Genomic DNA, 26,942 nt, shown 5'->3' with positions numbered 1-26,942 from the left:
AAGCGTAACTCAAACAATATTGGGTTCTCATCATTTGTTAAACGTGCTTTTTCCTTGTATTGGAAATAAGTAAAACAGATACATTAAATGGGACTAGATGCAAGTTGTCATTTTTACACTCACTACTGCCACCTCAGGTCCTACACGTAACTGCAACTTCTAAATTGAGCTCGTGCATGAGGGCACTTTGAACCCGAATTAACAACTTTGTGAGTGACAGTGCAGGATTTTAGAGGCAGTTGTGGTGAACAGGTCTGAGCTCATTGTACACATTAGGACATGGAGGAACATGTAGGGGAGGAAAATACTTTATTTTAACATTTTTAACGTTTCTTTGAAAATTGGTTTCCTTCTTTTTCCAGGGCAGTGGTTCTCAAACTAAAATACCACAGCATACATATGTTTGGGACTGAAACTAAAGGTTATCAATGGTTTAGTATATCAGTATAACAGAGCAAGCCTGCATAGAACACATGCAACACCAGCTACGAGCAGATGGACTCCAGTTATCTGCTTTCTCTGTCCAAGTCTTAGATTGTCCAATAATCAGATCTGATGCATTTTCAGCTCATTTATAGATTTTTTGATCAACTGTTTAGTGGAACTGCAGTTCGCCCCTCCCCTCAATCAATCAGGACCAGTGCAACAGACTAAATTAAATCATTGTGGTCCAAACATATTGTAAACTTTCCTAACACATTTCTAACATCCCAGAATGAGTTCCACAGTTTGTAGGGTCACGTTTCAGGGTCCCTTTCACAGAAATTCTAGACATTTCTTTAAAAGTAGATGCTCAGTATGCCCCCACCCTTCAATTGTCTCGGTTTACAATATACTAGAGGGAGAATAAAACAGATTTAGTTCCACTGCAAAAAAATAAAATAAGGGATAAGGCCTCTTAAGTAACCTAGTGCTCTGTTTTTATAAAGCTGAATAATCGAAGTCTCCAGAAGTCGGATAAAGGTCAGATTTTTGGTGTGCATGTAAAGCTTACCAGCAAATCAAGTTGTTTTTATAGAGCCCAAAATCACAACAGCAGGTGCCTCATTGATGTACAAACAGAAACGATTTGGAAACCAGCAATGACGACGTCAAGCTGTGAAACAGTAACAGCCAAAAGAACAGTCAGCAGTGAGATGGATGATCCAGTTGGATAGTTTCCTGGGCACTGCCGTTCTTCATGGCAAAGAAAAAACCCTAAACTCCGTGGGAGGCAAGAGAAACCTCGGGGAGAACCACACTGAAGGAGACACGACTCCCTTAGACTGCCAGCCGAGGTCTCATTTCACCCATAGATAGAAAAAAACAACAGCAAACTTGTGTTAGACAAATTTATTCTTAACATCTCCACAGAAACTTTCAATCATCATTCGCTCAGCTGCTACAAACTCCTCAGTGACCGCGGACCCGACAGTAACACAGACATACACGGTATAAATAAATCCAAGGACGGAAGCAAACGTAAGGCATTGTACATGAACTTCGGTATGGCTGCATCAAAAACACAAAAGTTGCAAAATCCCATGCAGGTATCACATTGGCCCTTACATTCATAGTAGTAGACATTAGAAAGGACAAATGGACGACCCTTTTTGAAAGAAATAGTCGATACAGACACACTACAGGCTGCATGTGTGTGTGCACTGCATACACACCAGAAATCTGTGGTTTGCGATCTGGACATTTCAAGTTGAGCATTTTACAAAGCAAACTTTCAAAAATGGTTTGCTTTGACACAACACGTTTGGAAGAAACCAATTTTAAACAAAGGGTGGCTCGTCATTGGGGCCTGCCAATGAGGATGACCGTGGAAGAACAGGGGCACACAAAGGGAAAACCCACTGATGCACAAAATGTCTTGGATCTAGGGGGTGTTTTGCATTTTGAAGATTGATGCTATTTGAAATATGATTTGAATACGATCACATTAAAATACACTTAGGTCTCTTAGAAATGTTCAAGGATTTTTTTTAAAGGGAGGACAAAAAATCATTTCGAACACTTTTAGCAGTTATGCGTGCACTCAACATACTTTGTGCTGAAAAATCTGGATGAGACAGGTCAGAGACTCAAAAAAATACATTTAATATTTTAGTAATATTATAACAGATATTGGCACTTATGCTCTTTTTATTTGCAACCCTTGTGAGAGGCCGTGTTGCTAATAATAGCATAGCGAGCCCATAGATACAGACGGCATGTTTGCAAATGGTCATATTCGAAGCAGCCAGAGGGGGAAAACAAAGAAGACGAAAAACCTAACTTTCTCCCATTGCTAACGCTAGCGAAGCGATGCTGGCGGGTGCCGTATTTCGCTTCTACAGAACAATGGAAAACCATCCATATGGACCTGATTTTGGCTTGACTTTATTGGTGTGTGATAACTATGGTTATAGTCTGCCAGAAAACGGCTACAAAGAGTGGAAAATTATGATTCCCATGAGAGGTTTTCTTCCACCCTAGGCTAGGCCACGACCCTTTGACACGTTGCCGTCTGTATCTATCTTTGGCCAAATCGTTCATAATTCACATGCATGTCGTCTAGCTGTTTTTTGTTTTTGTTTTTTTTTAGAAAAATTCAAGTCGTCAGATCCTGGATAGAGATATTTTTGTTTCTTTTTTAAAAGCAGTATTACTAACTCATGCCCCTAGAGGCCATAAGCGCCATTGCAGGTGTCGTAGCATGTGGCGATTTTTTTACTCACTAATTGTCCGTGAGACTAAATACTACGCTGACAGAAAAGACAAAGACAAACTTGGCTGTAAATACTGTTTAAGTGGCGCTAGCCCACAGTTAGCTTTGCCCGTTTGACCTGTTAGCTTCTTCGTGATTCTATTAGTGTGTATTGGGGCCTCTGACCCGGCGGCAGCGAAGTTGCAATTGTGGTTTTCTGGCCAGAGTCACCGGGGGAGATGAAAAAGACCCCCAAATCATCCCATTAACACTTGTATTACCCCCCGAGGGACTTATTAGATTTATTCAGGTAAACAAGTTACAATTTATTTTTCATGGAAAGTTCACCTCAGTCCATGTAAACTTAGTAAACTTTTGTTCCAACTTGGCCTCGTTCTCAGGATCCAAAAACCTCTCTTTTGGGACCTATAACGTTCAAAAGACCCTGATGAGTTCATACACACTCATAACTTATCTCAGGATTTGAAAATCTGATACAAGAACGGAGCATTGTTCAGTCTGTTTCGATTTTTCGTCGAATTGAATTTTTGGGCGACTGACGAATGTTCCTGAAAGACTATTAAGTGCATTCTCTGAACCACCGTTTTATAAAATCAGGATTGGTTACACTGTTCATGATATAACAGGTTTAACAGGTTTGGCACATTTGGAAAAAAAAAACCTTTCAAGAGCAGGAAACACAAACAGTTGACAGTATAACAAAAGGTTCAAATTCAATTCTGTACATTCATGCCACAGCTTTGCCTTTGCATACAATCTGCTGCTGATGGGAAAGAGCACACACTCATGGCCGGGTTATAGATGAGAAGAGAACAGAATCATTAAAGAGTGTTTCATATGCTCCGCTTTCTATTCAGTGGGGTACAACAACTCGGGGGATTTGACCTCAAAGCGACAGATAATCAGCGGAAAAACTCCATCAGGGCGATCCCTGATGCACGTTCCCTCTTACTTGGGAACACAATATATTTAACAAGTTCACTTCACACACATAAACAAGAAATGTTGCCGATTTTCTCTTCAGAGGAACGCTACTACAATTGGAACGAAAGAGCGTGTGAAAATGTTGCTTACAGAGCAATTATTGTTGCCAAAAGATTTGTGTGTGCGTAAATAGATTTGTCTGGCCTTTTCCGGTACTTGCGACCACCTAAAAAGTGAGTGCAGGTCTTTGATGTTTCAGTATTTGCTCCTCTGCTTCCCCAGTCACAGACACGTCGGGCCGAGAAGTTTAGCTTTACAGTGTAATTAGCTGATCTGCTTTTACAACAAGATCCTTTTGGTGATTTTTTTTTTTCAAACCATCAGAAATATGCAAAAATATGCTGCAAACATGTAAATTTACATTGCTCAAAAAGACTGCAAAAGGTAAAAGTGAGAAAAATAAAAAGTAACATTTTCTTTTGTCCGTAATACGCGAGTCTAATTTCTAGACATTTGCCCATGGGGCTCCATCAGGGGTGGGCAAACTAAGGCACGGGGGCCACATGTGGCCCGCCTAGCCTTTCAATCTGGCCCACAAAGAATGATAAAGCCCAACATGCATTGCCTAATACAAAAGCCTATGTTTACATTGACATGAAAAATTATAACGCATAACTGGAGCAATTTTGCTGTTTTTAAACATTTATTTTGGCAATTACAGTCTATTTGAGAATTGTTCTTGCTTGAAATGACCTAATTCTAGACCTGGTCTTGCCTTCTACGCAAGTTCAAAAATCTAATCTGCGTCAAAAAGTTTACCCATATCTGGGCTAAATATTTCAAATTAAATTAAGATAAAAGAAATCACCACACTCAGAACTAGATCAAAAATCTTAATTTACTTGAAATTGTGGTAGTTAATTTAAGTATCTTGTCCTATGAACAGATTTTTTTAAATTAGACTCTCAAGTCCAGGAGAAAAGTACTTATTTCAAGAAAATGTCACTTATTTTCAGATGACTTTTTGCAGTAGACTACAAAAGGGCAGAAAAAACAATCCCTTTCCACATTTCCACATTGTCCATCCATTTTCCTCCACTTTATCCGGGTCGCAGAGGCAGCAGTCCCAGACTTCCCCTGATGTTAATGTGCATATCTGTAGCAATTTCCATATTATCTTGTAGACGAAATATTGCCCACCATGACCTCTATCATAATACGCGCACAAATCTCTATGCACACGCACAAATCCTCCAACAGAATCACAAACTAAACAGGCCGACGCACTTCACACTGCAGACAAATGGATTTTTGTTCAGCAAAGCTTATAACACACAAATCTCCATAAGCACACACAAATTATTTAGGCAGGCTTGAAGCTGATTGCAACAATAATAACTCCATACTTTTCCTATTCAAATTCAGTGTTTTAATTTTTCTAAAGGCTACAAAAAAGCTCAGATATAAATCTAATCCGGTGTCGGAGTGAGATACAAAAAGACTTAAAGTTCATGATATGGCAAACATAAAATACAGGATGTCATTTGACAAGCGTGTAAACCTGTGGGATCAATTTGGCACATGGGCGACGTTTGTGGGACGATAAGTAGTGTTTTTTGGCAAAGAAGTGCGTTTTGTTTAAATAATAATATAAATACATTTTCAAAAAGCACCTGAATGCAGCATAAGCTTACGTGCAGATGTTTTTAGTGTCTAACGTGGTGATGTCAACAATGCTCGCGGACCATAAAACCTTAAAGTGCATATGACAGGTTTCACTCTTTCAGGCTTCATTTGCGGCGTTACGTGTTCGTCACAGTTTTACACCAGTGAAGTTGCGATTTTATGTGGAAAAGTTGAAATGTCTAGGACCTCTCCTTGTTTTACAAAGTTCATGGATTGTGTCATTTCAAGTAATAAGATGAGAAGAGCTCTCCTGGGAACCCCTCACTCTCTTCATTTTGCAAACTCGGAGTGGTTTTCACACGGCATCTCTAGGATCGCCCAGAAATTGTCAAGTTCAAAGCTGCCAGAGGGAAAACAAAGAGGGAAAAGAACTACTCTTTCACCCATTACTACAAAACTACATTAATAAAAGTTGAATTATGAATATATTTTCCGTTAAATAAAGATACACAGATATGGGAAGGGGCAAAGTGGTTCAACAGACCATGAATATGTAAATAACGAGAATGCTAACCATACTACACATCAATCCAATGAACAGGGCCCATACTAACAAATGGCGAGGTATGTTTTGTCCTTTACATGGCATTGAAATCATTTCTGTGTTTTTTTTTTTATCATTAACAGATTATAAGATGAAGTTTAGTGGCCACTGCAAGCAAAAACTTAACTGAATTTGAGTTAGCATTTAGCGGAGAGGACACTTTTAAACGCTAATTTGTATCTAAAGTAAAATCTCAAAAGATCTTCATTATAGATTTCTAACTAGGCTTCGACCTAAAGGGTGACAACAGCTGAAAACATCTGGATTGGATTGGTCATAATTTGCGCTGTTTGATGGCTAATGCTAACAGTTATAGGAAAATGACACAAGGCTAATGCTAACAGACTAATGCTAATGGACTCTGAAAAGTCTCCCGGACTAGCCGGCTTGCTAACTCTCTGCATACATTAGGATCGACTCGTTTCAATGATGCTACATGCTAAACGTTAGCTTTCAGTGCCGTTTTTTCACGACTGGACAATATGCTTCATTTCCAAAAGAGACATGGCATTCACATGGACCTGATTTAGACTTGTGTGTGCTGAATGCTTAAGAGAAGACGTCTAAAGTTTGTGAAAAATTGCCACGCGCCCTTGAATTGCCGTCTGCATCTATTGGGAGATTTCTTTCTCTCTCCTTAAAATGCATCTTACACCATCACTGAGAGGAGAAAGAGAAAGATGGCAAATTCCCTATGTACAGCGGGATTGAATGAAGACAGTTCTGAAATGTTGACCTCTTCCTGCATCACCAAAGTTTTAAAAACTACAGGCCAATACTTTTAAACACAATTATGATAAATATGTTTTGGTGAAATAGGTAATAAACCTGTCATGTGCACGTCAACGGTGGGAGACAGAGCGGCGTACAAGCAAAGCACAGACACCGCACCATATAAAATGGCTCACCAACTTTGAAACGGTAATAAAAAAGGGAAATGTCATTTAGAAGAAGCTGCAAAATGGTTAAAACACAATTTAAAAAAATCTGATATTTACATAATGAACAAGTGTCTCTCGGGAAAGAAATACATATATATAAATAATTTGAAAAAAAGTCACTGTAATTCTGTACAAGTGCCAGGTTTCGCGGTCCGTTTTAGTTTTGTCCAACAGTCCAAAGACGCGTCACATTTTCGAAGCGGAGCAGCAGCTCGACGGGACGGCTTCACCGCGGATCACGGTGGAAGATGTCGGAACGTTCCACAAATTCTGGTGACATTTAGGAATTCAAAGTCATTTTCCAACAAAGCAGCATTGTTCTTTTTCTTCTTCTTCCGAGCTTGTTCCATGGCTGGACAGTTTTCTCAAAGTTTCTTCTAAAACGTGGTCATAAGAAAACCATTTCTTTGTTTGTTTAGCCAGTTTATTACCTCAGTGTGATGATTTTTCATATTTCACTGTGTCCTAAAACAGAGAAATGTGATTTATAAAGTGCAAATTGCTTTTATCACAGTAAGGCAGCGATTGTTGCGACCGTAGCTTAAAACCTACAGGAGAAACATTCGCCAGAATTTTCACACAATATTTTCCGCCAACTTTTGTCCTTTGAAGGCATTAACTTTCATATTAATGTTTCTTTTGTTCTTTACTCCTGAATGCTTATAAAGTTTATATAAAGTTGGAATATCCTGGCAACAGGTTTGGTAGACCGCATTTGCCAATCTAAGCTAACCCAAGTGCAAAGTCGACTGTCATTTCGAAATGCTGCTTTGAAAATGACTTTGTTTGCATTTGTCGCAACTAGCCACATTGCTCTGACTGAGGCGAGCAATACAGGCTGATAAGAGTTTTACCCTGGGTCACAGAACGTTTTGAAAAGCTCTCAGTTGTCCAGGTGTGTTCTATAGTAGCAGAGGTGTTCAAAAAGTAGCCTCCTGGACCTGGTTCTTTATGGGAGTCCCCCTCATGGGTTCACTTCAGAATTTCAATGTCCTAAGCAAATGAAAGAAACCTTTGCTACTATACAACTACATATCCAGGACATAGTCAAGCCTACAACCCATTGGTTCATGTGCAAACGCAAAAAAAAAACACCATCCAACTGTCTTGTTGCCCAATGTGGCTATGCTAGCTCCGCTCCTGCTTCAATCTTAGACCTGATCATATGATCATATTCTCGAAGGTTTTCGTGGTAGGACGGGGGCTTCCTGGTGGGTGATCGCTCACTGCGTGTTAAGAGCTCGTGTTTTGATTTATTGGTGTATTTGGTAGGGACCGTGCATGTTAATGAACAGACCACACCGGAGTGTAGCTTTGGGCTAATTTGCAGCCGTTATCCCCAACTTGCACACCTTCTCTGTGACGTTTGCATGCTCTCCCCGTGCCTGCGTGGGTTTCCTCCAGATACTCTGGCTCTCACTACCACTAAAACATGTACAATAGGTTCCTCTCTGGGGCTGGAGCTCCCATGAAAAAGACTTTCCTAATCTCAGAGGAACTTTCCTGGTTAAATAAAGGTCAAATAGAATAAATACAATTTCTTGAAACTACAGGATATGTTTGTTTCAGCGGTTTTTGATCAAACAAACCAACAAAGTGTTGGATAGTGATACAGATGTGTTTGAGATTATTACCAAATACCTGCAAAAAGTATAATTCCCTGTTCCTGTCTATAGCTTCATGAACACAGACATTTCCTCCGCTGAAGCATTTACCTCTTACATCTTTAACACGCACCTCATGATCATCTATCAGGAGCTCACCGTCCACCACGTAGTCTTTAGAAAATATGATCATTGGAACGGGTCTCGGCTAAATCACCATAGGAAATGAACAGGACACATGGACGACTCAGAACTTCGGTTAGCGGTACTAGCATAGCCACATCGCACAACAGGCCGACTGCAACCCTGTATCCACAATGATTTCACTCGTTTTGTAATTGGCCAGCCAAAAACCCACATTTCCTATCGACCCTGTTTCCTCTGCTCCGACATGTCCGTGTCATCTGGAGGTAATAGACTGTCTAACATACAACCACTGACGAAGCTACAAAATAAAAAAAAGTCCCCGGGGAGGACAGTAGTCATTGGGACGAGGGGGCGAGTGTACTTGGTTTTTAGTGCAGCTTGTGTCTCCGCCTCGTCGGTAGTGTCGCGCGCGTGAACGTCGAGGAGGAGGTTTGATGGTCCGAAGCTGATTGAAATGGCTCGCCTGTCGAGGGCGCTTCAGTCCAGAGAGCGGATCAGTTGAGTGCGTGCTGTCGGATGGTGTGGAAAATCCAGTCCATTTTGGTGGTCCATCCGCCGTGGTGAGCATCGTTCATCTGCTTCATGAAGTAGTCCAGCGCCTCCTGTGGAACCAAAGCACAAGCATTCAGGGGGAAAAGCTGTAACAGCAGTCACAGGTTAGGGCTAGGGGTGGGACGTGGTGATGGGGTTTATGGCTCTTCACTGGGAGCCGAGTCTTTGGGATCTGTTTATTTCAAAGAGCCGTTCAAAAGACTGGCTCTTTTTAATATAAAATGTTAATAACGCCAACCAGATGCGTTATTAACGTCTTACCTTACTCACAATAGATAAGATGTGGTCGATGAAAGGCATACTTTTTTAATTTAAATAATATCAAATGACAATGGGACTGATATTTATATTTGATTATGAGATATTTATAACTAAGTAAATAATAAAAACTAAGTGATTATATTGTATTAGTAACATCTTATATTATATATGAACTATATGACTATTGTATTATAATGCTGCTGATTAATAATTTATTGTTACTATATTAGTATAATAATTGATTATTGTGGGGTAATTGTTATTACTATTATTGCTATTGTTGTTATTATTATCATCATTATATCAATATATAACAATCCATATCTTATTCCCTAGAAACAAACCAAATTGATTCAAAAAACAGTATTGGTGGTGATGGAAAAAAAAAAGGAAAAACATTATTTGAAGTGTATATGTATGTACATAACGTATTACGTATATATACATAAAGAAAGGAAAAAAAAAAGAACGTCGACTCCTTTTCACACACACCATCAACACTAAATCTTGTTACCATCAATCAATCAATCAATCAATCAATCAATCAATCAATCAATCAAACTTTATTTATAAAGCGCTTTTCATACTGAAAGCTATCACAAAGTGCTTTACAGATTACAGATACCATGGGCATCAACCAAGTGTGAATGATAAACTTAAATTAATTAAATTAATTAAAGTGTCGCATATTGTGTTGATGTTGACTCGATCTTGTGTTTATTTGACCTTTATTTAACCAGGAAAGTCCCACTGAGGTTAAGAATCTCTTTTTCAGGGGAGTCCTGGCCCCAGAGGGGCACCTATTGTACATGTTTTAGTGGTAGGGGAAACCGGAGTACCCGGAGGAAACCTACGCAGACACAAGGAAAACATGCAACATATTTGTAAACTCCGACTGTAGACTAGACGTTTGCACAGCCTCATACCTGTTAACGTAAGTGCTGATAATGCTAATCAGGGGCTGGACAGAATCCCGGGCACAGCAGTGGCCCCTCTCCATGCTCTTCCTTCTACAGGCCGTACCAGGCTGGAATCATTTTCACTGCTGTGGGTGTGGGGGTGCACGTGCTGGTGTTCTGATCACGATTCTGCTGGCTCTAAGCGGGACAATCAATATATTCTCTCTCTCTTGGACCATGGACAGTGTTTAATGCACTGTAGTGTCCCTCGTGTGCGGTTAATGTAAAGAACAGGTCAGCGCTTGTCACACTGTGCTGTCCAGCTGCCTGCTCGCCCCGCCCCGCCCCCTAACCACAGCAGGCACTACAATGCCCCAATCAACTCACTCCGACCAGCTCCAAACACACACAGGTTCTCCAAGCCAGTCAGTGGGCAGAGGACCAGAGAGAGTGGAGACACAAGCGGTGTCTCTCCTCAAAACCTCCAAGAGGTCTTGGATAAAGCAGAAAAAGAAACACTTTTCTACAAAGAGTGAAGGACTGCCGGTTTTTCACCTGTACAGCATGGACAGAGACAAATAAAAAACCCAAAAGACTGTTCATTGGAGTGAATTCCAGTTATTTCCTTCCAGTAGAGAGAACATTCCCTGTCAAGTCGGGGAGCTGCAACTGTAGACTTGACACACACACCGCACATTTGCCGACCGCTTTATTTCTCCTGAGTGATGCCTTCAGGCTACTGGCGAAAGCACTGGCACGCCGATGTATGTGCGCAAGATACCAACTTCGTCTTCGTCCATCCTATGATGGTTGCCCTTTCTCTCATAACTCAGGGCCATTATTGCCAGCGTCCCCGTGAACTGTATTTGTATTCACTGATGCAACACACCATTATCTTTCCATAATGAGGAAAGTCTCCAAGTAAACGACAGGAAAGACAGCCACAACTTTGAACAACGTGAACCAGATAAAGGTTACACTTCAAGGCCAGTGTGGGCTGTATTTCTGAAAAGACTTGCATAATTATTAAACCTGCTCAGTTTTCTCCAGAGCCAGAGTCTTGCGGATGTAGGCGATGTCATCAAAGGACTGCAGCTCGGGCATCCCGGAGCCCAGCATCATGGAGAACAGGTTAATGAAGAGGTTGGCGTGCTGCCGGATGGCCAGGTACGCCTTATAGCACATCTCCTGGAAACTGCACAGGGGAAAGACAATTAGATCCATGCACACGTGACTGTGCACTTTGCATTACGTCATTCAAATCCCTTTCACTGTAAATCTCAAAATAAAGGACGTTGTTACTCTAGCTCATAAATAATAACATACAGCCACAGAAGCTATACTTTTAAAGTGGAAGAGAAATGAACAACATTTCAAAACACATTTAGCTGTTTTAAAACACATTTTAATTAACAAAAGAAGTAGTATTTTATTTTCTTATGACACAGCCTTATTCCATTCAGGGAAAGATACACAGGAGACAACAGAGGTAGTAGTAGTAGTAGATAGTAGTAGTAGATCAAAACAATTTGGTTCTCAATGTTTAAAAAAAAATATATATATATATATAATTTTCAATGACAAAAGAAAAACTGTTGCTGTATCAATAAAAATAGACGAGATGGACATTCAAAGGGTTAAAGGAGTCACCATTGATCTCTAATGGAAGTCATTTAAAAATAATATAAAAGGAAAAATACCTAAATCCACAAAGTAAAATTTTCTCTAAATCATTCTTCATTCACAATGATTATACCATATTTAACTTACTGTGTGGAAATTTGGGGCTCGACCTGTAAAACTTATACACAACCACTATTTCTCAAATGTCACTAAATTCTAATACTATCCTTCAGGTCTTGTATAAAGCCAATAAAAATGTTTCCAATGAACATCCAAGAAAGGTTTGAAAAGAAAGAAAGTCACTATAATCTGAAAGGAACAGACATCTTTAAACCCAGGTTCATCTTTAAACCCAGGTTCAATTCCAAAGTGCCTGAACGAACCGTCACAGTGACAGGAATTAGTTTATGGAACAAACTTCAGTAAAAGAGTCAGAGAATCTCCTGGAGTTCAAGAAACGCATTAAAGCTACAACGTTTATATTGTAAATACTGTACAATAAACGCATAAAAACGCATGCGGGGAGGGTTTTCAATTGTTTCTTTTGAATTAAATAAATAAACAAAATTAAAAAATAAATAAAATACATGTTTCACTTTTTCCTAAAATAATATTTGAGTGCTAAAGTTACTCACCGCTCAAACTCTTTGGTCTTGGTGCACTCCTGGGATCCTTTGCTGATGACCATGAGGAAGTCCTGTGTTAAGACGAAGGGCACACGCTCCCGTTTGTAACCAAACTTCTTCTTCTTATGGTCCAGGAAATGACCGAAGTCTATGTGGAACAGCTGCAACACACCGGAGCAGTCAGTCATTGTGGAAACAGTGGAGCGTTTTGCTTTGGAGCTTTTTACATTGAAATAAGATTTTCAGCTCTTTACTTTTTGAGGCTTTATAAACTATTCATGAATTTGTAATAATTAGATTTCAGAGATTTAATGATGCAATTCAAGACAGGGCAACGAAACACTGACCTGGCCGTCATCTTTGACCATGATGTTGCTGTTGTGTCGGTCTCCTATTCCCAGGATAAAAGTGGCTACACAGTAGCCAGCGCAGGACCTCGTGAAGAGATCCACCGCCATGTCATACCTGCAACAACACCAGCAAGGGGCATGCCATGAACAAGTCATGGAAGTAATAAGTCAAACATCAACGCCTCATGGAAGCACTTTAGGCTTTTCTCACAGTCTTATTATGTTATTTTTTATTTGAATATGAAAACTACACGTCACGTCCCTGGGTCTGATCACTGACTTAGAGTAATAATAGAAAACACACATGCAGGGTTTCTACAGGTGGCAGCAAATCAATTTAATGCTTTTTATAGAAGAACTGAGTAACTTGTTTACCTTAATAAATCCTTTCTGTAGTCCCTCTGGGGGTAATACAAGTGTAAATGGGATGATAGGAGGGTCTTTCATCTCTCCCTGGTGTCTCTAAAAAGAAAACCACCCTTGCAGCTTTCCCTGCACCAGGTCAGAGTCACCAATACACACTAATGGAATCACGAAGAAGAAGCTAACAGGCTAACGGGCAAAGCTAACTGCGGACTAGCGCTACTTTAGCAGTATTTACAGCCAAGTTTGAGGGGAAAAAAATATCTCCATTGTGTAATTGGGTTGTGGCACAAAGTACAATATCTCTCTCTCCCTTTGTCTTTTCTGTCAGTGTAGAATTTACTCTCACAATTAATGAGAAAAGAGGAAAAAAAAACGCAACATGCTGCGACACCTGCAGTGGCGCTTATGGCCTCTAGGGGCATGAGTTACTTAGTTCTGCTTTAATGCCTAAATACTAATTCAAATCATAACGCCACAAATACTCTGCTCCACCTGGATTGACTTCAGGAGGAGTAGCTGTACTTGTTACAGTTCATGGAGATCAAAATAAATACAAATACACAAATGCAAAAAATATTGCAAAAATAGAGGTATGAGGAGAAATTTTGATATTCAAAACTAAACTGGACACAACAGTCAGAATGGCAGCTCAATTATATTTAGACCAGAGTTTGCAGTGAAAATTGTTTTTGCGATGTCATTGTTGTGGGTTCAGTCTCTAAGAAAAAATGACATTGTCGAGGAAATAAATGTCAGTTTGAATGCAATTTCATTAATGACACCTTCATTTTGGTATAATTAATTTATGATTTTAAATGATTTTTAATGCACCATGGAAACCCTGCACAATGCCTTCAAATTCAAAGTAAATAAGCGATTGCACGTTTGCACGTTTGCACGTTCACACGTCATAATGCTTCATTCAGGTATTTTGGGAGGAATCGGATATTATTTTGCAAAGTCGTTCAAATCTGTTATCAAACGTGGCTGGCATTTGTCTTCCCCCCTTGCAATAACAAGGAAACTAATGGGGACTTAATATGTGTCAAAAACAACTTAAAAGCCTGGCTCCAATTTTGCAATTTTATTGCATTGGAAAGATAAAGATGAAAATACTAGTCTCATATGTGTAAAAGAATGTGGGTCACTTTGGTCTGCGGTCTGGGTGTAGTTAGTCTTAAGTCGCACTTATCTCCAGAGCTTGTGTTCTCTTAAAAGATGCAGAGAGGCCATGGCCTAATACAGTAGAAGTTGTGACTGTGCTCACATTTCGCCCTTGTTCTTGTCCTTGAGCCACTGATGCAGCGTGTTGGAGTTGAACTGCAGCGCCCCCTTGAGTCCGCCCTTACACTGGATCTGCATGATGGTGTGGGAGCTGCGCACCACTTCAATCAGGCCCACACAGTCTCCCAACGACAGGCAGCCGTACGGGAGCATCCTGGAGAGACAGGGTACGCTTCAGATCCACCCAGACTAAGATGATTAAACACCAGCGAGAAGTCAAAGTTACCGCAGGTCCAGACCCTGATTCTGCCAAATGTTCTCCATGATCTTAATGATCTGCAGAGTCAGCATGTCCTGACGCAAATCTGGAGCAAAAGAGGACAAAAACTTTAGATTTCTTAGCAAATATCTGTAAATATTTACACATTTTAATATAGAAGTATTATAGTTGTTCTTTAGGACCTCCATTTGCTCCTACAAACATCAACTTCTTAATGTTTGTATATTTAAATTATACACATTTCAGAATCAGAATCAGAATAGTTATTTATTGCCATTGTTTGTAAACAGGTTCACAAACTAGGATTTTTTCTCGGTGAGACGTGTAACATTAAACATAAAAACATAAAACACAGAGTTTAGATCAAATAAGCTATAAAACTTTAAACTACAAGGCTTTAGGGGCATGCATAAGAATATTAAAATAAATAAGATAAAAAATAAGAAGTAAAATATGGTAAGTTTCTAATGTATAGTTGTGTGTGTTCTGGTGCTTTCCTGCCTGTACTACTGTGAAAACTAGTTTTTTTTGCAGTTGATTGGACTGATGCGGAATGACATGAAGTAGATTGGTGAAGGGTTGTGTGACTGTGAGAATAATATATTGTCAGACTGTATATTTTATGTATTTCTCTGTAACTGGGGACAACGGATGGAAACTAGCTATTTAGCTGTAATCTGGTGCATCTCTGTCTCTATGAGCTTAATGTCTTTGAACATTGTCCCTTTAATAAGATTAAAGTAAAGTTATCTTCTTGAGTAATGATTTGATCACATACAAATGCAACTGTCCTTCATTTTCATCCATGATAGATACAGTAATGTTACATGTTGTACAGCATAATTCCACTTCAGTACTCAATATGGCCACATTAACTATGCATGACATCACTGAAAATGCATGTAGAGTAAAGTTCACAAGCTACATACATATGAACATATGAAACATATGAACGCCATACACACGTGTTCTGCGTCCTGATTGGCTAGAGTGAGCCTCCTCTCACTGCAGAGAAATCGCACACCAAGAGAGAACCCGTGTTAACTAGTGAGAAAAGTGTATGTAGTGTGAGGTGAGGGGTTTTATAGCCTTAAAACATTTATAATAATTGTAAAAATAAAGCTGACTACTTCAGATTTGGTCTATTGCGGGTTATTTTTAGAACCTAACCTCGCGATAAACTAGGGACCACTGTATAGCATTGACTGGTAAGTTTACTTTCTTATGTTGTCCGTTTTTTACATTTGTTAATGCGTGTGCGACATCATTTACCATCTCCGTTTTTGAAGATGATCTCGTTGTTCTGAAAGAGCATCTCGGACATGATGTCTGGATTCTCCCAGTTCAGCCACAGCGGCCTCTTGGCTGACGACATGATCCTGCACTCGTCCAACCTGCACCAACAGCCACATGAATGTAGGCGTGCAGTCTTCTCACTCAGCGCGGTCTCAGACTTGCTCCAGTGTTGTTCCTACCTGAGGTTGCCCAGCTGGTGAGCAGGGTTTAACGGGGAGGTGAAGTTCTGGAGCGCGTCCATGTAATCGGGCCGCTTCATTTGGTCCACGAGAAACCGCATCTGGACCTTGACAGCAAATGGGCACGGATCTTACCACAAGTGAAAACTACTAAATAGCTAAACATGATCTCAGGTTTAAAATCAGGTTAGAAATCTAGTAATCATGGAATCAGAGCTGAATTTTATTACTCATTTTAAATCAATAACATCAGCCGCCTCTTACCATCTAAAAACATTGCCAGGATGAAAAGTATAGTGTCTAAACCGGATTTATATAGACTAATCTATGCCTTTGTCTCCAGAAAGTTAGACTAATGTAACGGCTGCTCACTGGCCTCTCAAAAAGAGCTGTTAGACGTCTGCAATATATACACAACACCGCTGCTCGAGTCCTGACTAAACCAGGAAACACAACCATATTAGTCCAGTGCTCTGGTCTCTGCACTGACTTTAAAGACTTTACAGTATTTTCTTAGTCCAGCACCAAAATATATAACTGACACGCTAAAGCCATATGATCCTGGACCAGGACTAAACATGGCGAGGCTGCCTTTAAGTTTTATGTAGCAAAAATCTAGAACAGATGTGCGACACCTAAGGCAACTGAAAGTATTTTATCAGATTTTTTAAAAAGATTTTGTTTCTGCATTTTTATTGGTCTTTGATTCTATTTTGTTGTGTTTTTATTGTATCTTTGTGTGTTTTGGCACATTGAGATGAAAAGCGGACATTTTAGTGAAATTAAGCCAAATATCAAAACACCGTATCCAAAGTAACATCATGAATCCATACTGTACCCCTTCAATACTTATTAATGTTCATTACATTTTACAAAAGGGGGCCCCGAGTGTTTATGGGGGCCACTGCCTGAAAAGTTTGGGAAGCTGTGTTTTGGATCATGTTTCTTTATTTTCAACAAAAAATATTCAAGAAAAGTAATACAGATCTACAGCCAGTTTGCTTTTTAATGACATTTAAGGCCCTAATTCTGACACAATTCATTGAATGACTTTTAATTTGAATATTTATAGTGTTACAAAGAGTGTGGTTCACCTTCTGAGTCTCGTCCTTCTTCTCCTGTTTGAGGATGTCCGTGAGGTTGATGAGCTTCTCCATGGCCTCCACTTGTCTGCTCAGGTGCTTCAGGTACATGCCACAGGCGCGACAGTAGGCCTCCAGCAGCAGCCCGAACCGCTGGCTCACCGTCTTATTGTGCATCTCTGACCTGCAGGGGACACACAGGAACCACGGGCGTAGTCTTAGTCTATGAGTTTGGTAAAGACACATCTCACATGCACCATTTTAATGGCACCGTGATATACGTACTATAGGTTCTCTCAAATTTAGGAAATAACTTTTGCAGTAGAAGATAAAAAGATGATTTTTTCGGATCAGATAACATGGTTAAATCTAAAAACAAAATACTGAAGAATGAAATAAATGGTTGAAAAAAGTGTGTGCTTACTTCAAGTGCCAGAAGAAGAAATGGCCAATCCTCTGATTGGTCAGAGCCTTTTTCAGGAGGAAACGGGCCAAAGGGTTGTCGAGGTACTGCTCATATTTGAGAACCTAAAGGACCAGACGAGACACATCTAAATCTACAGACAGGAGATTCAGACTCATCATCTTTACAACAAACATTTAGGGTTCAATTGTTAAGAGGAATACATTTTTGAAGGATGTCTAGGAATATATGTCCTCTACACTTAATGAAAAATTGTTTGTAAATACTAATTATAGCAGACATAAAAAATGTATGGCCATGATTTGGTCATACATATTTCATACATTTCACACATTCAACGACGACTGTAACATTCCTGTAAAACTGACCTGTACGAGCTGGATGAGGTACTGCGAGAGCTTGTCGTCTGTCAGGTACTTGTCCAGACAGCGCACGGCGAAGTGTCGCACCATGGGGTCGGGGTAGTTGCAGTCCAGCAGCTCCATGGCCTGTTCCGGGCGGATGGACGGCCACTCCTTCAAAAGGCAGTACATCTGAGAAAATACACAAACTAATGGTCATTCATAGGTCAAAGTAGTACAAACACATTGAGGGATTTAGCTGTTGAGTGCCAACAATCCAGACCATTTTTCATGATATTTGCAGCCCCACAGCATATTCTATGTTATAGCTATGGACACAGGTCTACTACGTGCCTCGGTTTCTGAGAAATCTGAGCTAAACAGAGGCTAATTTTGATCAAAATCACCAATATTTTTCTAGAAACGGAGATAACGGGGGCTTTATACAACATTCTCCTTTCTGATCAACTCCTCAGGCAAATGCCTAAATATCTCTGCTTCAAGTCAATTTTCAACAATAATATTGTTGATACGTTTTGAAACACCGCGTGTTATTGATCGCTTTTTAATCACGTGTGCATTTAAACAGCCCGGTTCTCGGATTGAAGACTTAACCTGGATGTGCAGTGCACAATAACCATTAGCGTGTGTGTACGGCCAATCTGACTTTGATCCTGTTGTGCCTACCTGTGCTACTTCATCTCTGGAGTTCCACTTGACTGCCAGGAGGATCTTGGGGAGGATTTCTGGGATATTCATACAGTAGTGCCTACGCAACATAGTGTAAAAGTAAGAAGTCACATATTCTCTAATGTACATTATTTAATGAGTCAAATGTTGATCTACCTGTGCCTCCAGAGGAAGTCCTTCTCTTGCTCAGTGATCTCAGACAGTGGGTCTCTGTTGCTGAGCTGTCGGAGCTGCTCGCTGTCGCTTTCGGTCAGAGCATGATCCCGCGCCACTCGGTTACTCTGCAACAAAGTATGAAGGCAATACTGTTTTTAAAGGGCCAATGACATGCTTTGTTCAGGCTCTTACATCTACTTTAGACACCTGAAGTGCAGCTATGCAAAACGCAAGTAAACCTTTCTCTGGGGAGTCAAAGATAAAAGGAACATGAAACAGGTGGGGAACAAGTTGTCGAGATTTTCTTTAGAATACAATGCAACATAGAGCTGGGACAAAATATCGGATCGGACTTGAAGCGCTTTGTGTGACTTGTGACATGTGAAAAGCGCTATACAAATAAACATCCATTCCATCTATTAAAAAAGTCCAAGTTATATCAACTATGTTCACTATTGTAAACAAAAGACACTCTCGCCACTTCTGATTCCATAGAATCTGAGCCACTCCTCCACATAAGCTCTGGGCGGGTCAGCAGAGCTTACGTGGGTGTGCATTTAATGGTTGGCTGGATTTACTAAGCATTTGCACATGTGCATATTGGATAGTGGATTGGTGCAAAAAGCAGGTGAAGTTGACATTTAGGTCTCTCATAAACGATTAGGCCACAACGCAAACTCATTTACATAATTTACATATTTGATTTGTGCCACTAATAATATAAACGGTTTCTAAAGATCAATTAGATGAGACGTGTTAAAAAAGGGCACAGGCTAATTTTACATAACACTCGCAATTAAGCACCTGGTTTGGTAAATCAGGCCCTTAGTAGTTAAAAAATCGATCCTACTATGAGTACAACTGGTTACCTGAAGTCCCTGCAGAAGCTGTCGATGGGCCAGGCCCCTAAGGCCCCTCAGGCCCCCACAAATGCTCTCCTAACCTGACCTCTGACCAGACAAAGCTCCAGGCTCCATTGATGTAAAATGTGTTTTTGTAATTGTAAACAAATCAATATTATAATTGTTATCAGTAAAGCCGATATTTGACCTGAACGTTCACCTTGGATCTGGAGACACATGTTCATGAATTCTTTACACATCTTTATTGTTTCCTAATTGAGTTTTGATTCCATCAACATGTCATCTGCACTTCACGCTTACCTTTTGTAACCCTCTCCATTTGAGACCTTTTTTTAGCCGCTGAAAGGCGTCAGGTGATGATGTAGCCACATAAAGAGCTGGGCACGGCTCACGCTTGACACACAGTTCATCAATAGTTAACACACGGCTCAGTGCTGTAACTCCAGCCACACGTCATTTTGCCACATCAGAGGCTCCACTGCTGCGCCGCCGATCGACCAGAAATCGGATCAGACAGCGCCGCAAACGCGCTCATTAATATTACAGCGTAAATTAGCACAACTGACGCCCGCAAATCACTGGAGGCACGGATGGCAAATCTCAAGACTGGGCCACGTTATTCACTGAACTGCTTAAGTGCTATTCAAATACTGAACACATTCTGCTGAACGGACGTTTTAAGCCTTTATCCATGTCCTGATGCTGTTTTCTCACAGTTTCATTTGTTAACTGAGTGCAAGTTCAGGCGTTTTATGTGAGCAAGCGTTCAACAAGCGCTCTGTCCGTGAGCCTGTCACTCGCTCCCCTTCACAAAAACCTCCATCCTGTGCTGTGTGCGACGTTTCACCCGCGAAGCTACACAAGCAGAGCATAAACGGCGGCATTAACTGCAAATGTATAAAGTTTTAACAGATATACATTAATATTTAACTTGCTGTTAGTAAGAACAAGTAATATTACCAACCTATTTCTAAATAAACATAGGGTATGTGTAATTCATTATAAGTATGTTTACATGTTTCGGACAGTGCTCGTTTTCTTTCAAATGACATTAGATTATTTATTACAAGATTTAATAGATATGACTGAATTCTGGATTCCATTAAAAGCATAACTGTGAACAGAACTGGGGACTTGTCCACCTAAGAACATAATTTGTGAATGCCAAAAACCTTCCTAAGAAGGCATTAAGAACAAACTTGTGCATAAGAACGTGTCGTGAATGAGGCCCAATGACACCAGTTTGCTTAGTTTAGATATGGCTAATAATAAAATTCTATTTCCTATACATTATTTCAAAAAGCATTTGCACATTTTTATTTTAGTTCATTACGTAGGGGTAAGAGTATAGAGATGAAAGAGAACATAGTCTGAACACTAGGTTCAATTAAAACAACACTTTATAAATATAAATATCTACATTTTTGTTTTGTCATTTAGACAGTGCTGTAAAGGTTTGAGAAATTAAAGAAATCATAGAAAATGCTTCCTCAGTATAATCGTGACTCAAAAATGTAGAATGACACCCCTAGTCCGGTCTAGTCATGCACTTCAGTAGTAAATCTTTGGCGGATGTTTTGCCCGTTAGTGCTCTGCGAAGGAGGGAGAAGCCGCACTACGGATCAGAGTATAAGGGGAGAACTTCCTGGTTACATAGGACGATGGGGGTAAAAAGAAGGAGCATCCTATAAGCTGCTGTCGTTTCACTAAAGACACTCATTGCAGAAGATTCAAAGATTACTTAAACATGCGCAAGTGGCTCATGCTACCTGCCCCGAGAAGTTACAGTTGAAGCCCAGCTCTCGAGAGATGGTCCAGTTTGCGTGGTCCTCCACAGCGTTCATGTCCGGATACTTCACGGGGCTGCTGAAGTGGTCGAACTCGAGCTCCAGGCAGGGTGTTTCCTGTAAGAAGATTTTAAAAAAGTACAACACATCATGCTAACAGCAATAATAGTGAAGTAACTCTCAGTAGTTTTAGAAGGAACACCAGCAGCACCTTGTTGGGGTTGGACCCTGTGACTCCGATGGCGTTGAGCAAGTCTTCCAGGCCGTGGGGAACAGGCCAGAGGTTCAGAGCCATCTTGTTGGCCACCAGAGTGTGAGTGTAGTCAAACAGGTTGATGTTACCCCAGGCCAGGGGACAATGCTCCTGGTGAGGCAAAAGAGGGGCATTTCAGTAAAAATAAAGAAAGAGAATGTAGCATGCACTCTTACTGGGTACAAATCAAAAATGAAAGAGGGGATATTATGCTCTCGGCAGGTGTTAACTCTGCTTAACTCCGCTTAGAGTGAGAGAAAAGCAGGGGATCAGACCAGGGGAAACCAAAGTGTTTTAGCAGAAGAAACTCCATCGCGCACTCTGAAAACCCAAAATGCGGCCTTTGTGAAGATCGTCAGAAAGTTGCTGGGTTCTCCACTATTGTTATTTTCACAAACTGGTGCTACAGAGCGGTCTGAAATGCTGCTAAATTGGCCGCATGGCGAACGTGAGGTCGATATGGAGAGACGGACACGATTAAGAATTGGCCATTTTCCACATCGTCTGATTTCAAAACATGATTTATCGCCCAGCCCTAGTTTATCGTGGTGCCATTGATTTGTTAGAATGATGTTGGCTGAAAATGGAGGCTTGTATAGTACTATTGGCATGTAAAAATCCTATTGCTGCTGGCAGAGGGGCATCATACTAAACTTTGAGATGCAAACCAACACAGCCCTGGTAAAAGTCTCTATTTTATACACAGCAATTATGTAAAATAGAAATCAATGCTGATGACCCCCAAAAGCAGGTTTAGAAGCCACTGTTATAATAATAATAATAATGCCTTACACTTGTATTGCGCTTTACAAGCTTTATTACTAACTTTCTCAAAGCGCTAAACTATCGTCATTATTCATTCACTCCATACTCAGTGGTGGTAAGCTACTGTTGTAGCCACAGCTGCCCTGGCAGCACGGTAGCACAGCAGTTAACGCTCGTGCTTCACAGCTAGAAGGTCCGGGTTCGATTCCCACCAGGGACGGGGCCTTTCTGTGTTTGCAAGTTCTCCCTGTGTCTGCGTAGGTTTCCTCCGGGTGCTCCGGTTTCCCCTACCACTAAAAACATGTACAATAGGCCAGGATGAATGTGAGTGTGTTTGTGAGTGCGCATGGGGGACGACGGCTACAATCCGCTGTGGCTTGTTTACATGCATAAGACCCATGTATGTTCATTAACATTTGTTTGTTTGTTTACTTTATTGTCCCCGTAGGGAAATTTGTCCTCTGCATTTAACCCATCCTTCGATGCTGCCGGGGCAACCCGTAAGGAGCAGTGGTCGACAGCAAGGGGACCCATCTCCATGATGTGGAGCCAAGCTGATGGTCAGAATCACCTGGCTGGAGGATTCACCTATTGTACATGTTTTTAGTGGTAGGGGAAACCGGAGTACCTGGAGGAAACCTACGCAGACACGGGGAGAACATGCAAACTCCACACAGAAAAGCCCCGTCCTGGTGGGAATTGAACCTGGGACCTTCAAGCTGTGAAGCGGAGGCAGTGCACGGGACAGTGCCACCCATGCACTGTCCCGACCAAATAAACCAATAAATAAATAGACTAACGGAAGCGAGATAACCAGTCAGCACCATTGGCTTCTCCGACCACCATCAACCACTCTCTCACACACTACATTCCCCAGGCTTCCTGGTGTTTCCCAAACTGTCTCCCATCCAAGTACCAGCCAGGCCCTTCCCTGCTCTGACAGGATCTGACAGGATCAGGCAGGGCAAAGGCGAAATGGCCACAAACAAACATTATATGTCTACTTTAAAGGCACAATGCGAAAACAACTATACTGTTGCCATTAGTACAAAACATGCTCCTGACAACCAGCTCGACAGAGAAAATGCTTTTACTGCAGTGAGTAATCAAAGAATGGATCTGGATGAGGACCTATAACCTGTTTAAATCTCAAATTATTTTAATCAACATCTCCATGGAGACGAGCAGGTAAAGTTACAGTCATGTCTTAGGAGAGCTGAGCTGCTCTGAGCGCTCAGAAAAAGCACATTTAAATTATTTTACTGGGTAAAATTCGACGCGGTGTGAGTCTATAAAATATTGCTCTATCTCTGAATGAGCTGTGCGAAGTTTGCCTAAGGTACAGTGATGGGTCCGGGTGTGAAATGGCAGGGCAGGCACAGTTACACACAGACGGCCAGTCAAAACGTAACTATTTATAGTAAGTGTGGCACAAAGAGGAGCAGCGTTTATCTTTAATTCAGGCCCTGCTGAAAGAGCATCCTCTCACCTGACCTGGCCCTGGCACAGCTCAGTAGGGGACTGTCCTACACCGCGGCTTCTCTTACAATATCCATGTCTGGATTCATTGATACACTGTGCCCACGCACACCTCGCTCCGGGACAGCCTCTCCAAGAGCAGACAGGAGGAAAAATCAATCTGTGTGGGGGTGTGTGTTACAAGTATCAGCCACAAGGAACACCAAACACAGACACAGGCCAACGCTTTTCATATGTAACACTGACACTCAACAAAATATATTTAACCTTGGCTTACGCACAATATTACAGTGTATGAGGCGCTCTTGGTATCAAAGTGGAGGGCGAACAACGTGCTTTTATGGCTGATGCAGAGCGGCCTTTTAAAAATCATAGAATCGCAGGTTGGTATGTATGACGATAATTATAATAAGAATATAATGATTAACACAATGGAATGAAATGTTGCTATTAGCTCAGTTTTCTGTTCAGCATCAGAGTGCTGCAGACCAGGAAAAGACTTCAAAGTGTCAGCTTTAGTTTGGTGGTCAGTCTGAAGACAATAGTGGCCAATGCCAACTTAAGCAGCAATAAACAGAGAGAAAGGACGTTCTTACTCCTGAGCTGAAGACACAGAGCCAAGGCACATCAAAACATCTATTTAATCTATTTAAAGTTTTCCTATCACAAGCTGTGCTGTTCGATGGGAAAACTAAACTGACTTTACACGTCAAAGATCTGTTACAGAGTGGGAACGCTCACTCTGTCACTAATCATTAATATTTGGTACAAAAAAGTAAATTCAAAGTAAATTAAACTCACATTCACAGCACTGCAACATAATATTAGCTCTATAAAACATAACAGTGAGTTGTTTTGAAGGATCTCTGTACCAAAAATGTTTAATACAAACTGAGCACTCAATTTTGCACAATTGATCTTTGACGTTTCCCTTCTCACTGCAGCAGCGGGGTGTTGTCACGTTGCTGAGCCTCTGCTGGTTTGTCCCATGCACTAAAGGTACATCAGTGCCGTGCTGTGCTCTTCTCTTTGCTCAAAAACTCTAGATCCTTCCTGAATAAATGAGGGTGATGAACTGATGTTGGGAGGGAATAAGGGACTGAAACTAGTACTAGAAACTAGTATTCTTAATTTTTTTTTTTTTTTGACACCGCTCCCTACCATAGGTTTTTGGTCGGTACCAAGTAGTTACCATTTAACGGTACCCACTATAAGATATCGATACCGATCTCTATTATCTTATGTAATATCTTGTTTCCAATAAAAGATATCAATTATCAACCTATTAATAAACTGTGATGGAAAAACAAAGATCTCTGGACTTTTCAACACTTAATATCCTTGACAAAATGACAATCTTATTTTTCTGTCCGTCCCAACTTTGAGTTTCTGCTAGCAATAGCATGCTAATGCTAGTTGCAGCCTTTTGTGCACCGATCAAAGTACAGTTCCGGGGGATAATCTATAATCTATGAGAACCAAAATAGGAATGGGTTCAGTATCGGATAATTGGAATCGATTTGATACCTAGTATCGTTTTTTTTCAGGATCAGCTCCGATATCTGATACCAGTATGGAATTGGTGCTTCCCTGGCTACAATAAGCGCCAGAGATGTCAGACAGATGGGGAAATGGTAAAGACCTTATCTTTTTTTTTTTTAAATAAAAGAACTTGTTTTGTCCTTCAGCATTTTGTAAATACAGACATTTGTGGGAAAAAGACTTTTGTGCCCTAGTTTAAGATAATGAGTACGCATCTCCATTTGCTTGTACGTCTGCAGAACGCTGAAGGGTAAAGTCTGTAATGGTGATTATATTTCGGTTGATGTTTTGTGCCACCCCGTTTTGCCCAACACTGTTTAGTAATTAAAGAGAGACAAAGACGATACTGCGTGTCCCATTCACCAAGGACACATAAGCCAGACGAACAGACTCTCCATGTAATGTCAGTCGGATCATGGCCAAAAGCTTGCGCGTGCTGCATGCAATATTTACCTATTACGCACGCCGTAGATGGGGAGCACAGCTTTGTTCAGCTTGATGTAAATGTTACCGACACATTTGAGTAAGTTATTCATGGAATGGCTGCACGAATATGTGCAATTTGAATAGATGGAAATATACAATAGCAAAAGCTTGGTATAGGTGATATAATGTCCTCTGCAACAAAAATAAACATTTACATGCATTTGTTCCTGGGCGTGTTTAAAATGTGCTCTGTAAAGTGTGTGACAATTTCAAAATGCATTTTTCCTAAATTAAAGGGACTAGATGCAAGTTGGTCATTTATACTCACTACTGCCACCTCAGGTCTTACGCGTAACTGCAGTTTCTATATTAAGCTCGTGCATGGCGGCACTTCAGACCCGAATTAACAACTTTCAGTGACAGTGCAGGATTTTAGAGGCACATGAGGACATGGCTGGAACATGTAGGGGGAGGAAAACACTTCATTTATTTATTTTAATTTTTAAACTCTGCATAGTCCACTTAAGGCAAAACACTGCAGGTGAATAGAGAAAATTAAATGTGAAGATATACATTTAAAAAACTAAGTCATATGTCACACATATGACTCACATAAATACAGTTTTTTTGTTTGCATATGTTTTCATATAAAATACGGATTTGGATGTGTAAAAATGACTTAAACTGCTTATATTGTATGTGCTAAAATACAAATACAGTAATAGATAGAGCCAAGTTTAATGGTATGGTATGAAATTAGGTATTGAAAAATGCCTCTGAAGAAATTTGTAAATACAAGACTGGAACGTTTGGTGTCTGTAGAGATAAACTCAAATCCACTTTTTTTTGCTGATAAACGGTATAAATGAGTGTCCAATAGTGTTGTCTACATATCCAGGTCATAATTTTGGCACTTAAGTGCAAATTAGTTGAAAGA

General features: G+C 40.5%; 1 protein-coding gene across 1 annotated transcript in view; it reads right to left on the bottom strand.

Moving 5' to 3' along the window:
* Positions 1-8,657: 8,657 nt before the first annotated feature.
* Positions 8,658-26,942, bottom strand: part of pik3ca (phosphatidylinositol-4,5-bisphosphate 3-kinase, catalytic subunit alpha) — a 36,588-nt gene continuing 18,303 nt past the window's right edge. Inside the window, exons 12-26 of the mRNA XM_079575646.1 lie at positions 21,752-21,904; positions 21,523-21,657; positions 18,891-19,015; positions 18,732-18,813; positions 18,072-18,236; positions 17,704-17,807; positions 17,292-17,463; positions 16,198-16,304; positions 15,995-16,116; positions 14,729-14,807; positions 14,486-14,656; positions 12,850-12,967; positions 12,512-12,663; positions 11,286-11,448; positions 8,658-9,143 (exon numbers count right to left, since the gene is read on the bottom strand). Coding sequence (XP_079431772.1) covers positions 9,036-9,143; positions 11,286-11,448; positions 12,512-12,663; positions 12,850-12,967; positions 14,486-14,656; positions 14,729-14,807; positions 15,995-16,116; positions 16,198-16,304; positions 17,292-17,463; positions 17,704-17,807; positions 18,072-18,236; positions 18,732-18,813; positions 18,891-19,015; positions 21,523-21,657; positions 21,752-21,904 — 1,956 coding nt within the window. The 3' untranslated portion in view covers positions 8,658-9,035. The remainder of the gene's footprint in view (positions 9,144-11,285; positions 11,449-12,511; positions 12,664-12,849; positions 12,968-14,485; positions 14,657-14,728; positions 14,808-15,994; positions 16,117-16,197; positions 16,305-17,291; positions 17,464-17,703; positions 17,808-18,071; positions 18,237-18,731; positions 18,814-18,890; positions 19,016-21,522; positions 21,658-21,751; positions 21,905-26,942) is intronic.

This window comes from Gobius niger (genome assembly GCF_951799975.1).
Source record: "Gobius niger genome assembly, chromosome: 17".
NCBI lineage: Eukaryota > Metazoa > Chordata > Actinopteri > Gobiiformes > Gobiidae > Gobius > Gobius niger.
The sequence above is the reverse complement of the archived record's forward strand: the minus strand, read 5'-3'. Positions and strand labels throughout refer to the sequence as shown.